A 13,680-nucleotide genomic window follows, 5' to 3' on the forward strand; every position below is an offset into this window, starting at 1 on the left:
TCAGATTGGTCTCCCCCCCCCCCCCCCCTCCCGCCCGGTATAAAATACACCTGGCAGAAAGCTTCCAAGTAGTCTTGTCTCTCAGTGCTGAATAAATTGTTAACTCCTCTTCTGCTATCTTCTGGACTTTGTCATTTTAACAGTGCCAGCAATCTTCTATATTGTTCGACGCTCCTTTACGAATCTATACTCCACGGAAAAATACAAGTGCGATCTGTTCACTGAGGGCTACCGCCACTCCAATGAGCTGAGCAAATGCGAGCGTTTTCCAAGTAAAACTTTAAATTAACGTTACGTATCAAAGGTATATACTTCTGGCGAAGGTCTCTAGCAGTATCCTGTGAAAAGTGACATCCGAGTTCCTGTATTCATTCGGGCACAACGGTACACTTCAACTCTTGTACCCCGGCGCCATGTTTGAATTTGGCGCTTTCCCCCCATATAAACCCATAAACACTCGCGCAATTATTCTCGACCCAGGCTATAACTCTTTTTCAATCAATCTCTGCCAAGATATGCTTTGAGAGCCATCGAATGTAGCCTCCTACGCAGACGTTCTTTGGGCTCGAGCCCAAAGAACGTCTGCGTAGGAAGCTACATCGAATAAGGCGTTATTCAGATGCCACGTTAACCAAATTCTTTGGAAGATTCAAATTAACGACCCATTTTCTACAAGTAACTGTTCTCCATTGCACCTAGATTTGCACATCGAAAGTTAAGGGCACAGAAAAAAACCCAAGAACACAACATAAAGGAATTGATTTCTATTTAAAGTCCGCAAGGGATGCAGGTCCATCAAAGAAAAGACATTAGAACGAGGTGCCAATGCTTCGTGCAATCCACGAGCAAGAACTTCGTGGACCATGGCGGTCTTCAAAACTTCTTGAAGAGCGGTGTTTATGTCCATCTCACCAATGCTGGTTGTTGTGGGCACATTATCTCCTTCCGCGTCAGACATGATTGTAATTCAGATGTGCACTCTGTTGTTCCTAATTATTCTATTCCCTTAATCTCTGCACCACTTAAATTGCATTACTGTTTCTTTTCTTTTTTTTCAAAACAGTGTAATAAAGCAAACTGAGCTTGAGTTGAAACTAGTCTTGATAATTCTAAGGTTGGCACACAGAAGGTGACAAGTCTCTCGAGTAGTTCGCTTGAAGGGACAAGTTGGTCCTTGTGACTAGATGTTGGTTACGGTAGTTCACACAAAACTGGTCGCAGGGTCCTTTCAGAGAGACAAGCAAGGCAAACTTTTCGCTCTCTAGGCGTTTCTTGCGATTGTTTTTTGTCTGTAGGCTCTCATCAACTCTCTCTTTGCTCGACTTCATTTTCTCTTCTTTATTCAGACCAAAATATCTTATTTTATCCTGCTCCTGACCTGCGTCGCAGAAGTACTGTAATCTAACCCCAGCTAGTAACCAAGGGTTTAGTTTCGTCTGCAGCGCAGGGTACCTGCTCCTTCTCTTTACCACTTCTGAATTTTTTTTAATTTTTTTTTTCTCACTCGAACACACGTCTCGTCATTTCGCTCGTCATTTTTATCCAACGGTTTTCACAGGTGCAAAAGTAAAGCATCAGCCTTCATTTCTCTCCAAACCTAAATGCTGACATGAGAAGTTCATACACTCGCTTTTTTTACGCGTCAGTTTTAAGACGAGAATTTTGACACGCCATTTCTAGTGCGCGCACTCAACTCCGAACCGATACGGCACTGGGAACCTCCCAGCCCAATGACATCAAACCCCCACTTTACCCACCCCTCCCTCCATTCTACAACCAGCACGCGAACGAAGAACATGCAGCCGGCAGCAAGCGCGGGAAACGACGCGTTTTGGTTTTGCTCCTGATTGGCTAAAAACGGCATGTTTGCTGATAGGTTGGCGCACGTGGCACGTGAGCTTAGCAAACGCGAGCAAGTGATCTCTCATGCGCTCCAGAGAGCACGAAGGCAAAGAGAGGAAGAGGGAGTATATAGGAAGAAACTTAAGAGCAAGCTAAAAAAAAATTGACAAGCAGAATCAGAGGCTACAGAAGGATAGAACAGAGATATCCTTGCAGAATCACAGCACTATAATTTTTTTTATTGACAGTGGAATACAAAACGGCCCAAATAGGAAAGACAGAAACAAATATTCAACAGAATTAGAGTACTTCTTCACTATACCTTTAGTATTCTGTACAGCAATTGAAGAATACGTCAGAAGAGTAACAAGTAAATTGGTCGGCTGACTCAGGTCTGGAGGGAAATCTTCAACAACGGCGGCTAAAAAAGGAAAACTGAGGTCAAAAGAATATTTCTTTCTTGTGTACTCCCCTATTTCCTTTCTAGGGCTATACTCAGAAGGAAATTTTCTAACTTTGAGCTTGTCTGATACCTAATGGGGGTCCTTGTTGCAATGCCATTAATTATACCCTTAAAACGGGAAGAGATGTGATATGATAAAACAAGCTTAACATGGACTTGAAGGACTCAAATATAGAACTTTACCATCAAAAACGCAATAATCAGTACTCAACAAATGACAGGAACCCAACAGGATGTGAGAATGACTAATGATGGTGAGGATGGAAATGGATTGCAATATGGCTGAAAACTGAGATTCACTTCTTCATACTTGCTTGTCAGTTTTCTTTGAATTTTTTTTCAAATTGTTTTTTAGCAACATGGAATTCATTCTAATCACTAAATCAAATTATGTTCTATCATTTAATTAGTTTATTTTGATCCATAAATTGACTAGAGATCTGTTCTTGAATATTGTGTTAAACCGTAAGAAGAGTGATTTGTTGTCATACCAGTCGCAGTTCTTTCAACAACAGGAGGGGCAGCAGTGGGTGACGGAGGAGGACTGGACCCTGGAGCAGTCTGAAGAGAGCGAGACAACTGGGTATTTAGTCACTGATTTATAACAGATCTATTTAACCATGTGCAACAGCCTACACTGCAAGGCAGTTTATATTGTTTCCATTAAAAGTCCTTATTTGATTCTACGGTTAGTGGCAGGGTTGGCGCAGTGGTGAGAGCGCCCGCCTCCTAGCAATGTGGCCTGGGTTCGATTCTTGGACTCAGTGTCATATGTAAGTTGAGTTTGTTACTGGTTCTCATCCTTGCTCCGAGGGTTCTTATATCCGGGTCCTCTGGTTTTCCTCCCTCCTGAAAAACCAACATTTCCAAATTCCAATTCGACCTGGATAGAGGACCAGCATGGAAATGAGCTAGAGCTGATGTGGCTTCCTTTCTAAATATTGTTTGTAATTTATTTTAATTAGACAAGAGCGCTTTATACGGAAAATTAATTTTTGTGAACAAAACTTTTACTTGATACACTGATGTCAATACCACAGTAATTTAAAAGTGTATTCTTTAAGCCAAAATCATACTGGCACTTACTGTAACATGGCTAAGGACAGTGAAGAAATTTCTGTTAAGGTGCACAGCTTCATATAATGCCAGGAGAACAGCCTCATTAGTACTAACAACCACAGACAAAAATAATTATTACACTAAGGCACGTGGTGACTGGTTAGTGTGCTGGACTCTAAATTGAACAGCTAGGGTTAAAACCTGGCTAGGGTCAATGTGTTGTGTTCTTGGACTACTTTACTTTTACAGGGCCTCTCTCCACACAAGTGTATAAATGGGTACCACTAAATTTAGTGCTTGGGTGGGGGAAGGGGCAATCCTGCACTGGACTACCAACCTATCCAGCGGGACTAGAAATCACACTACTTGGGGGGGGGGGGGTAGAAATATTCCTAGTTGCTACATCTTCATGATGTTCATGCAATCATAAACCTGCCTGAGTGAGACTGAAAAATTAAGTTTGGTACCATTCCCAGGACAGTACATGGTTTGGGAGATTGGTTTTACAATTCATTTGAAATATACAGTCAGACAAGACTGGGAGTTGACATCATTGTGGCTATTAACAGAAAAGCTTGAGTTGCAATCATACTTAGTCTATTTTATGTACAAGTACCTGAAACATTCTGCTTTTTCTGACTCAGCGACAAACATGCTTCCAACCTGTACAGTAACAAAATGTTATTTGATTGAGTATAATCACAAGAGACAAAAGTTCATGTACTGCCTGCCTAACACAAACAGGAGAAGTTGTTTGTGGTTTCTTTATTCTGTACATCCCATGGTTTTTGGTATTTTTTCCCATTAGTAGACAAACCAATTCCTGTTGCAGAAGGATGGGACAGCCAATTTTAGTCAACTGCAGTGGAATACTGATTTCTTGGTAATTGTGAAGAACAGCTCCCGCTAACCGACTGTCGGTCAACTGTCGGCCGACAGGTTACCAACAGACTACGGACAGGCCACCGACAGCCCACCGACAGGTTACCGACAGTTTCCCAAAACAGAAATTTTACTGTAAAACTGAGCAGTAAACACAGAAGTAAACCCGACGCAGAAAGCGATTAAAACAGATAAGACTTATAAACATTGTATTTCATTGTACTACGGTACTTACTACAAAACAAATCGACTCCTCGCCAAGATTTTCTTTTATACAAACTTCAATCTCTTATAAATATATCACCTACGTAACTTTAAGTCCATAAGGCAAGCAATGAAATCACGTTCGAAGACAGACGGACGACAAACGGCCGACTGTCGGCCGACAGACGACTGACAAATGACCAACAGTCGACCGACAGTCGGTTAGCGGGAGCTGTTCTTCACAATTACCGATTTCTTGAATCTTTGAGTTTTTGAAACTCCTGATAACGCGAACCAAAAGTCATTTCCCTTCTCGCAGTTGAACATTTTACTTCTGATTTCTCAATTTTCTTGATTTCTTGAACCAACTTTCGTTTCCCTTGGAGGTTTGAGAAATGGCAATTCCATTTTATTTTCTGACATTTCTGGCCTTGATCACCTGAGTTAATGCAATTATGATTTCATAACAGGTACATACAAAGCTGGTGATGGAGCTGATTAGCCCTCCAGATGCCTGCTCTAACATAGCTGCATGTTTCCTGAAATAAAACCAAATTAAAATGTCAAACTTTGTTTTGTTAGATGACAAATGGTCTGAGTAGCAACCTTCATTGGATGTGAAATGATACACTGGTGTCAGCACCAGCGCTATTTATAACCACAGCCCTGCAGTTTGAGCAAAGCCAAAAGGGCTAAACTACAGCGCACATACATGTGCATGCAGTTCTCAGGACTTGGAGAAAGCCTTGTCTGTAATCCCGAACAAGCAGAATTTTAAAATGCTCAACATTGGGCCCAAGGCAAGCTATATGGTGATTAAATTTTGATTTAAAACAAAAAAAGTAATCTAAAGGCAAGCACTTACTGCCCCAGGCAAGCAACTTTGTATGCAACTCTGTAGGCACTTGTTACTCTGTAGGAATTATTTCCTTTGCATGCATTGCATACCTACCATGCTAAACAATATTATTTCTTGCCATGATATAAATTTATTTATTAAAGTTAAGTACTTGTTATTAAAAAATAATTCAGTGTGTAAAAATATTTCTATCAAAACAAACCTGTTGTAGTCAGTAAGTGCAGCTGATATTACACAGCCAAAACCCTTCAATGGAAAATAATAAAATGCAGTTAATCATTCTGGTTTGTGAAAGAAAAGAGAATGTGTCTTGATTTTTTTTTTGAAATAGTTATACCTGGTAACAGTTGTTAGTGACCAATGTCTTTATTGACTAATAAGTTGACTCAGAAATTACTGTACACGATAAAAAAAATAATTTTTAACTTACATTTAGTGCCAGTTCATCATCCAAGATTGACAGCTTTCCAATATAAGGATTTGATGCCTGTCAATTAAGAGAAACTGTTCAAAGGCCTTTAATTGAAAGTACACATTCAACTACAGTCTGTAAATCATTTTAGTAGAGACTCAGCTGTGTTCTATTGGAAATCCGCGAATCTGATTGGTTCTCCCACTGTTTTCTATTCGCTGATAGAACACAATCGTGCGCGCGTTGCTCTTTACAGGGTCAATTTTTCTTGATTTGTGGCTTAAAAGTACATAAAATTGTAGGTTTTGGACTACAATTCTTTACAGTTTCTACTAAAACAATAAGACTACGTGCCCGAGTTTTCTATGAGCGATAGTCAACAAGGCGCAGCCGAGTTGACTACTCGCGCATAGAATACTCGGGCTCGTAGTCTAATTGTTAAATAGCTGTACCACAAATAAATATATAGCGCAAACTCTAGTTTTAATAACAAACTTGCTGGGCAACAGCAATGAACAGGTAAGTTGATTTAAAATATCCTACTCACTTCATACTTCCGGTAGTTAACAAGAATTGTCAAAAGCAGCATTGCCTCGTAGCCATGTTGCTGTCTAGCTACTGGATCAGCAAGAACCTAATGACAAAACAAATCAGACATCAGCTAGAGTTATAGGCATGCAATGGGTGCAAATGGCTACATACAGTGTACATAATATCAGTAGCCAGGAAGAAACTTATTGCCAAACACATCAGTCAGACATAAGTTAGCATCATAGCCATGCAATGTGTGCAAACAGTAACAGTTACCTCTCTGCATTTACTGTGCCCTTTCAATTAAAATTCTGTTATTTAAATTACCCTAGCTATTTTGTACCATGTCTACAGAAAGACAGAATATCAACCTGACACAATGCTGACTTACTCTGGACGAAAGCATTCAGTGTAATCAGGCTATGCTGAAGATATGGCAAGGTTTTCAAAGTCTACATCAAGGTTCTTACCCAAAATAAGTCATCTAAATGCAAATTAAGACATGCTGACTACAATCGTACACCAGTATGCCTTGCAAAATTTTGAAAACCATGCCAAAGATATCTGTCGTAACCTACATAATATGCAGCCTGGGGACTTACCTGAATAACTGCTTCAAATATGCTGTTGATCATGATGTACTCAACAATTGTGTTTTGACTAACATTGTCTGTTGCCTAAAACAGCCATGGATATAAATGTTCACAGTCAGCCTTAAACATACAGAACTCATTAGACGAAATGTCAAGAAGAACTTAAAACAAGAACATTTAGTGCACTTACTGTTACAAGGATTAAAGCCAGCTTAAGTGAGAGATTCTTTAGGCTCACTAGGAAAAGAGCAATGACTTGATTAAATGAAGTTAACAGTATTATGTAAAATTAAGTTAACCCAGTCCTCAGTTCTGAATGGTGCGTGTATGGAATTTGAAAATAATATTAACAACTAGCTGGCCGCCAGGGAAGAGTATGCAAGTGTCTACCTTATAGACTAAGATACAACAAGAAGGTGCCGTAAATTGAAATTAATTTATGAATAACAATTAGAACTTTCAAAGTTTTTCCAGATACTTTCCCTGAAAATTTGGATTAATCCCCCTCTACCGGGGATTGAAAAAGATCTGAAAGGAGATGCCCATAACAAAAATAGGTCTAAGCGTGCAGAAGTAATAGTACATGCCCTACCTGGATAGTCCCCTACTAGAAATGTATGCAAACTCTCAAGCAACCCCTAGAAAGAACAAATTAAAGAATATGTCCATATATCAGCAGAAACTCTGAATGATGCCATTTAATCAGTAACTGATTTTTTTTTCCTTTCCATTTGCAGCTTGACCCGATTTATCAGTGTCAAACGAAACCGAATAGGAACAGCACATCAGGTTACTTTTTAACATTCATTTGGTAAACCGGGATACATTAACACCCACCAGTGAGAGTAGATGTTTGCCATTTTACTGCAGGAATGAATAAGTCTTCAACAGAAATTATCTACTTACAAAATGTACTCAGTCAAATTATTTGAAGCAAAGCCCTGTTTGTCTACTACAGCAGTGAAATTCTACCATGCTCAAACAACTGCATTTTAATTTAATTCACATTTGCAATTGGTAAAATGAGTTGCATTTTTCTCTACTGGCAAATCTACATTGTAATAACCTGCATCTGTGCTTCTGCAGCATCAAAACCAATCAAAATATTGATGATGTCAAACCCATGGTCCCCTAATCTCTTTCTGTAAACTGCTCTGACTACTGCACAAAGTGTCTGAAATTAAAAAAGAAACATTACTAACAGCTAATTAGTAATTAATTAACACTCCTTTGTCTGAAGACGAAACTGTCTACAGCTCTAGTAAAACACCATTTATTTTTTATTAGTTAAGTTCAGGAAACCAATAAACTGTTTTGTTTTCTATGCAGCCAAGTTACTCTACGTGTACTTGGCTACATCTTATTGACTATTCATTCATAGAAAACTTGGGCTTGTAGTATAGTCTGATAAATTATTATTAACCCCGGTAACTCGAACTCGGATAACTCGAACAACCCCGCTAACTCAAACAAACTTCCATTTCCCTTGGATTTGAACTCACTTTTCAGTCATTTTTACTCGGTTAACTCGAACTCGGATAACTCGAAAACCCCGCTAACTTGAACTGAATTTCGTTTCCCTTGATCAAAATTTGAGTCAAATGTACCCCGATAACTCGAATTCCGGTTCTTGCATTTCGCCACGGTTGGCCATTGATTAGAGCAACGAACAGATCACGTATTTAAAACCTTTTTTCCACTCTTATCATAAGAATTTATGATCGTGTTAGAGTTTCTGAAGAGATAAGTTTAATTTGCACTGTACTGTATACTGAAGTGCTGAAAAATCAGTAAACTATCAATTATTAACTTGGTAGATTAAATATTCAATCGACCCCGATTACTCAAAACCCCGCTAACTCAAACTGTTTTTCATTTCCCTTCAGAGTTCAAGTTACCGGGGTTCTACTGTATATACTGTTAAGAGGAACACTAAATAAGAATTTTGAACAATCTTTTAGCCTCAAGCATTATCCTCCAATATAACAGCCGCTGTGTGGGAGGCACAGTAGCCTAATGCTTATTGTGCTGGACTCCGGAAACGGTCCGGAACAGTCCAAGTTCGAGCCCTGGCCGGGGTCATTGTGTTGTGTTCTTGGGCAAGACACTTTACTCTCATAGTGCCTCTCTCCACCCAGGTGTACAAATGGGTACCGGTAAAATAATGCTTGGGGTAACCCTGCAATGGACTAGCATCCCATCTAGGGGGAGTTGAAATACTCCAAGTCGCTTAATGCTACAGAAACTGGGATAAGCTGTGTTGGTATGGGCCACTAGGCTCAGACACAGACTTTACCATTAATAATCCACCAAAGGGATTTATTTCCTAATATATAATTATATATAATTATATAATTATAATTATATTTAATAATATTATATTTAATTTGTAATATTAAAAAAAGTAATTACAGTGTACATTGTATATCACATACCTGCAGAGCATTGACTAGTTTTATCTGGTGATCTCCTCGCAGTGCAATACAACACTGAGCAAATAAAAGGTTGATGTTTTCCTAAATAAATTAAAGCAAACCAAACACAGTTTTAAAAATATTTTTTTCAGTATATATACTGGTTAAAAATGAAGCATACATTTTTAATTATCATATTAAGGTAATATAATTAACTATAAGGTTAAGCAATAATATTGTAAATTAGTGCTTCAGGAACATTAAGCTTTTATTATTGTTCATTAAAGCAGGCACGCATGCATACTCTGTTCTAAATTGAAACGTGTCTCTTAGTTCCTTGCCCCCTGGAGGGGGATAGGGCCGGAAATTGAAACGTGTAGTAATCAGTTATTCCTGCAAGTCACCTTTAGTTATTGATTGTTTGTGGTAACAATTTAACCATAAATTTAAAGTTCATTAGCCCTTGGCCTAACTGTTAATGCCAAATACAGAGGCTGTTATAGAAGTAAGTCTTCAGTTTATTTTTTTATTCTGTTATGTTAATGACATTTGATTTCAATATTATTAGGGCTTAAAAATTCGAATTAATAAGTTGACACTGGCTAAAAATATTGTTTTTGGACGTTTTGGCCACTACTGTTGCCTTCTTCAGCAAGATAAAAATGCGGATTACGGATTTGTTTTGTATTTAAGATTACAGTGCGGCTACTGTAACCAGGGTCACCCAGACAAAGTTAGCTTCAGCCAATGAAATGTCGAGTACAGAACAAAGAAATTTCAACTTCTTCGTTCGCCACGAAAACAGATCGATACAAACTTTGACTGTATGGCGGCGCTGAATTTTCAATTAATTTCAATTGCATCCGTTTTGAACTTGAGTGGTTGTGACAGCAACATTTGGAAGGTAAATATTAGCGATGTTTATGTAAGAGAAGTTCGAAACTGTGTAAAAACGGGGAAAGAAACGACCATATCGTCTGTGTCAATGGTGCGAGCGGAGTTCGCTCGTGACAATTTCAAGTTTCTCTACGGCATCAACTGGAGTTTTGGTAGCTGTACCATTTGGAAAATAAATACACGTGATGCTAGCGAAGGAAGACATTCTGCGCTGTATAACGTACCAGTGAAAGTGGCAATGCCAACATTTTTTTGTCGTTTGAGTAAATAAAAATAAAATTTCAATTTGTTCACTTGTGAAGCTTATGTTTTTGTGTGTTTATTCAAGCTAGCTGAATTGCCGAAACTTTCGCATGTATACGGCCGATACGCTTTCGGTGGAACTCAACGATCGGACATCGCAGAAAACTAAATTTATCACGCTGGTAATGTGCTTCGTTGTTTGCAAATACACCACGCACTTTGCCTAACCTATGACCGTCGCTTTGAAATTGTCAAGAGCGAACTCCGCCACGCACCATTGACACAGACGATACGGTCGTTTCTTTCCCCGTTTTTACACAGTTTCGAACTTCTCTTACATAAACATCGCTAATATTTACCTTCCAAATGTTGCTGTCACAACCACTCAAGTTCAAAACGGATGCAATTGAAATTAATTGAAAATTTAGCGCCGCCATACGGCCAAAGTTTGTATCGATCTGTTTTCGTGGCGAATGAAGAAGTTGAAATTTCTTTGTTCTGTACTCGACATTTCATTGGCTGCAGCTAAAAATATAGAAATCTTTTGTTTTAGTTCTGCTTTGTGATTGGTTAACTTTGTCTGGGTGACCCCGGTTACAGTAGCCGCACTGTAAATTGTTGCTACAAACAATTATATATAATCCTGATCTGTATCGACTGGTTTTTTGCTGGACAAAACAGCAAGACAGTGCTGTGCCAGCTGACGGTTTTATTCAGGCATGATTTAGTAAGTTTCTTTTGTTACATACATGTACCTTTACATCCATAAGCTCCTCTTCGCTGAGCTTGTCAATACACTGTTCCAGATAAACTGCATTTACCTAGTGTAAAGACTAAAACTGTTAACACGTGTACTAATACCTGGGCGTACATGTATGTATGTACACCTAAAGTTGTTAGGGGAGGGGTGTGAGCAAGCAACTGAACAAGCAATGTAAACATGGATTCAAATGATCTCTTCTGAGAGGGTTTTATTCATGATAAAGTTCAACAAATCTCGAGGTATTGAATTATTATGACTGTCTCTGATAACTCTCTTGACACAGTACATTTTTTGTCCGTGATAAGAACAGATCTAAAGATGTCACTTCAATGTGACTGTTTCCAATAACTCTCCACAGTGTACAGTAAACAGTGTACATGTACTACCTTTATTGTTACTAATTTTTGCAGGACTTAATTTTCGCGATTGTCAAAAAATCGCGAAATTAAGTACCCGCGAAAATTAATCTTAAACAATTTCTATTGTATTTTTTATGCTAATTATGTATTTTTTGCCAAATCGCAAAAATTAAGTCTCACGAAATATTCCTGTTCCATTTTCGCGAATTTTAGTTCCCGCAAAAATAAATAACAATAAGGTATTTAAGGAAAGTAAGAGTTACGCGTCACAGCCATTTTTTATAATCAGAACTCACCCTCATGAGAAAAAATTCATGCCAAAAATTTGGACTTTCACGAGATGGATCATCTCCCTAGAAAAGTACAAAACTAATCAGAAGAAACATGCTATGTACATCATTTAATCATAATATTTATATATTTTTAACACATGTATTCAAATTTGCTGTTTTTTGAATATTCCTTATGGTGAATTTACCTGATCTTTACAGGTCTTCATAGACAAAAAAGATTCTTAAAAATCTTTGTTGACTGCAAAAGACCCTCACCTGAAGCAGGAGCTAAACAGTCCTGTTACTTAAAAGATCTTGCAAAGGCCTTCAAAGAGGGCGAGGATTTGAACTTAGCAAAGATAGATCTTCATAAACATTTACAAGATCGCGTGGGGGGGGGGGGGGCTACTCAAAAAAGGTTTTGTACAGGAAGGCTCTGCTCCAAGGACCAACCCCTTACCCTTTTGTATACCATTATTTTTTACAGAAAAGGCACCCCTTTTGTGTAGCTTTCACTGAAGAAAGGTACCCTTTTGTATACTGAAAGACATGTCTATGAAGACCTGTAAAGATCAGGTAAAGTCACCATAAGGAATATTCAAAAAGCCCTATGGGGAGATTACTATTAAAGTTCTTATCTTATCTTATCTTATCTTATGACATATGCATAAAACAAGAAGTCTTGATGCCATTTTTATGTAGAATTTAATAAATTTAAATGATAGAGCCAAAAGGTGCGTCAGTTCAAAATATTTTATTTCAAGGGTGTTTTTAATACCTAAATGACCAATATCCCTACCCTTTCAAATCATATACCTTAACAAATAAAAACCATGCAATCTTTGACAAAATCTCAAGGCACAATTGCTGTTTTTTCTCACTTAAAACATGAAAATATTTAGTTATCCCCCTCTTCTCCAAGCATGCAAAAGTTTATGCCTGTGATTGCTGCCTACTTTTGCTTAAAAGACTGAAACGCACTGCACAAGAAGTTTGCACACATTACGCTATCCAGTATTGCAAGGGGGGATAGGGGTTGGTGTGCCAAAGAATTTGTCATTGATTGTAGGTTAAAAACAAATTTAACCTGAAAACCAAGGATGCCGCTTCAAATTGGCCGGGTATTGCGCAGTTGCTACAATGTAGTCTGAAAAACGCTCAGGATTTGAAAAACGTGGGGGTGTACCCCACCACACATTCAATAAGTACCCCCCACCCCCCTCAACATTGGTCTACAATTGCTTCAAAACACCCATTAATCTTTTAACAATTATATTGTGAAACAGAATCAAAAAAACAAAACATGTAAGAAATTATGATTAGCAAGCTTGAGACACAAGGTGATCACGTTAGCTTTTGCCATACAAGTGTGATCACAACTTTATTTTAAGTACGTGGAATTATTTTTATGATAATCGTATGCAAATCTCATTTCACGTAAAATATGTATTACGTACCTTGAAAAAATCTTCGTAGATCCCCACAATTTTCTCCTTAACCGGCTTCTTTGGTGATAAAGGTCCTGATTTTGTTTGATCCATAGCATGAACCATCGCAATTAAACTTGAACACGAAATTAAATTTGGCGAATCTCGATGAGTTACTCAAATATATTACCAGTCATTGACTCATATCGACTTGCTTTTCCTACCAGGGGCAAAAAATTCAATAAAAAAATCATCAGTATGTCCTTAGCAAAGAAAAAAATTCGGTGGTAAGCGCACCGAAGCCATATTTTGAACGAAATTTTCCTTGGAAAAGAGGAATAATTTGTTCAACCAAAATATGGTTTTTGTGTCACTTTTTTCGGAAAGACACTGGCACTATTGAGGTTAACCGCTGGCATCATAACACGTGACTCAGAGTCACGAGACTTTAAATTTCCCA

The 13,680-nt window shown here is 38.2% G+C and overlaps 1 protein-coding gene across 1 annotated transcript in view; it reads right to left on the bottom strand.

The window, feature by feature from the left end:
- The window catches only part of LOC144642672 (armadillo-like helical domain-containing protein 3), a 31,853-nt gene extending 18,259 nt beyond the window's left edge, over positions 1-13,594 (bottom strand). Inside the window, exons 1-16 of the mRNA XM_078501696.1 lie at positions 13,251-13,594; positions 11,818-11,874; positions 11,155-11,220; positions 9,281-9,361; positions 7,912-8,019; positions 7,438-7,483; positions 7,036-7,082; positions 6,855-6,929; positions 6,269-6,355; positions 5,740-5,796; positions 5,512-5,555; positions 4,929-4,989; positions 3,981-4,027; positions 3,392-3,473; positions 2,797-2,866; positions 2,165-2,263 (exon numbers count right to left, since the gene is read on the bottom strand). Of these exons, the coding sequence (XP_078357822.1) occupies positions 2,165-2,263; positions 2,797-2,866; positions 3,392-3,473; positions 3,981-4,027; positions 4,929-4,989; positions 5,512-5,555; positions 5,740-5,796; positions 6,269-6,355; positions 6,855-6,929; positions 7,036-7,082; positions 7,438-7,483; positions 7,912-8,019; positions 9,281-9,361; positions 11,155-11,220; positions 11,818-11,874; positions 13,251-13,346 (1,123 nt within the window). The 5' untranslated portion in view covers positions 13,347-13,594. The remainder of the gene's footprint in view (positions 1-2,164; positions 2,264-2,796; positions 2,867-3,391; positions 3,474-3,980; positions 4,028-4,928; positions 4,990-5,511; positions 5,556-5,739; positions 5,797-6,268; positions 6,356-6,854; positions 6,930-7,035; positions 7,083-7,437; positions 7,484-7,911; positions 8,020-9,280; positions 9,362-11,154; positions 11,221-11,817; positions 11,875-13,250) is intronic.
- Positions 13,595-13,680: the final 86 nt, after the last annotated feature.

Source organism: Oculina patagonica, chromosome 2 (assembly GCF_052425735.1).
Source record: "Oculina patagonica isolate OP01 chromosome 2, crgOcupat, whole genome shotgun sequence".
NCBI classification, from domain to species: domain Eukaryota; kingdom Metazoa; phylum Cnidaria; class Anthozoa; order Scleractinia; family Oculinidae; genus Oculina; species Oculina patagonica.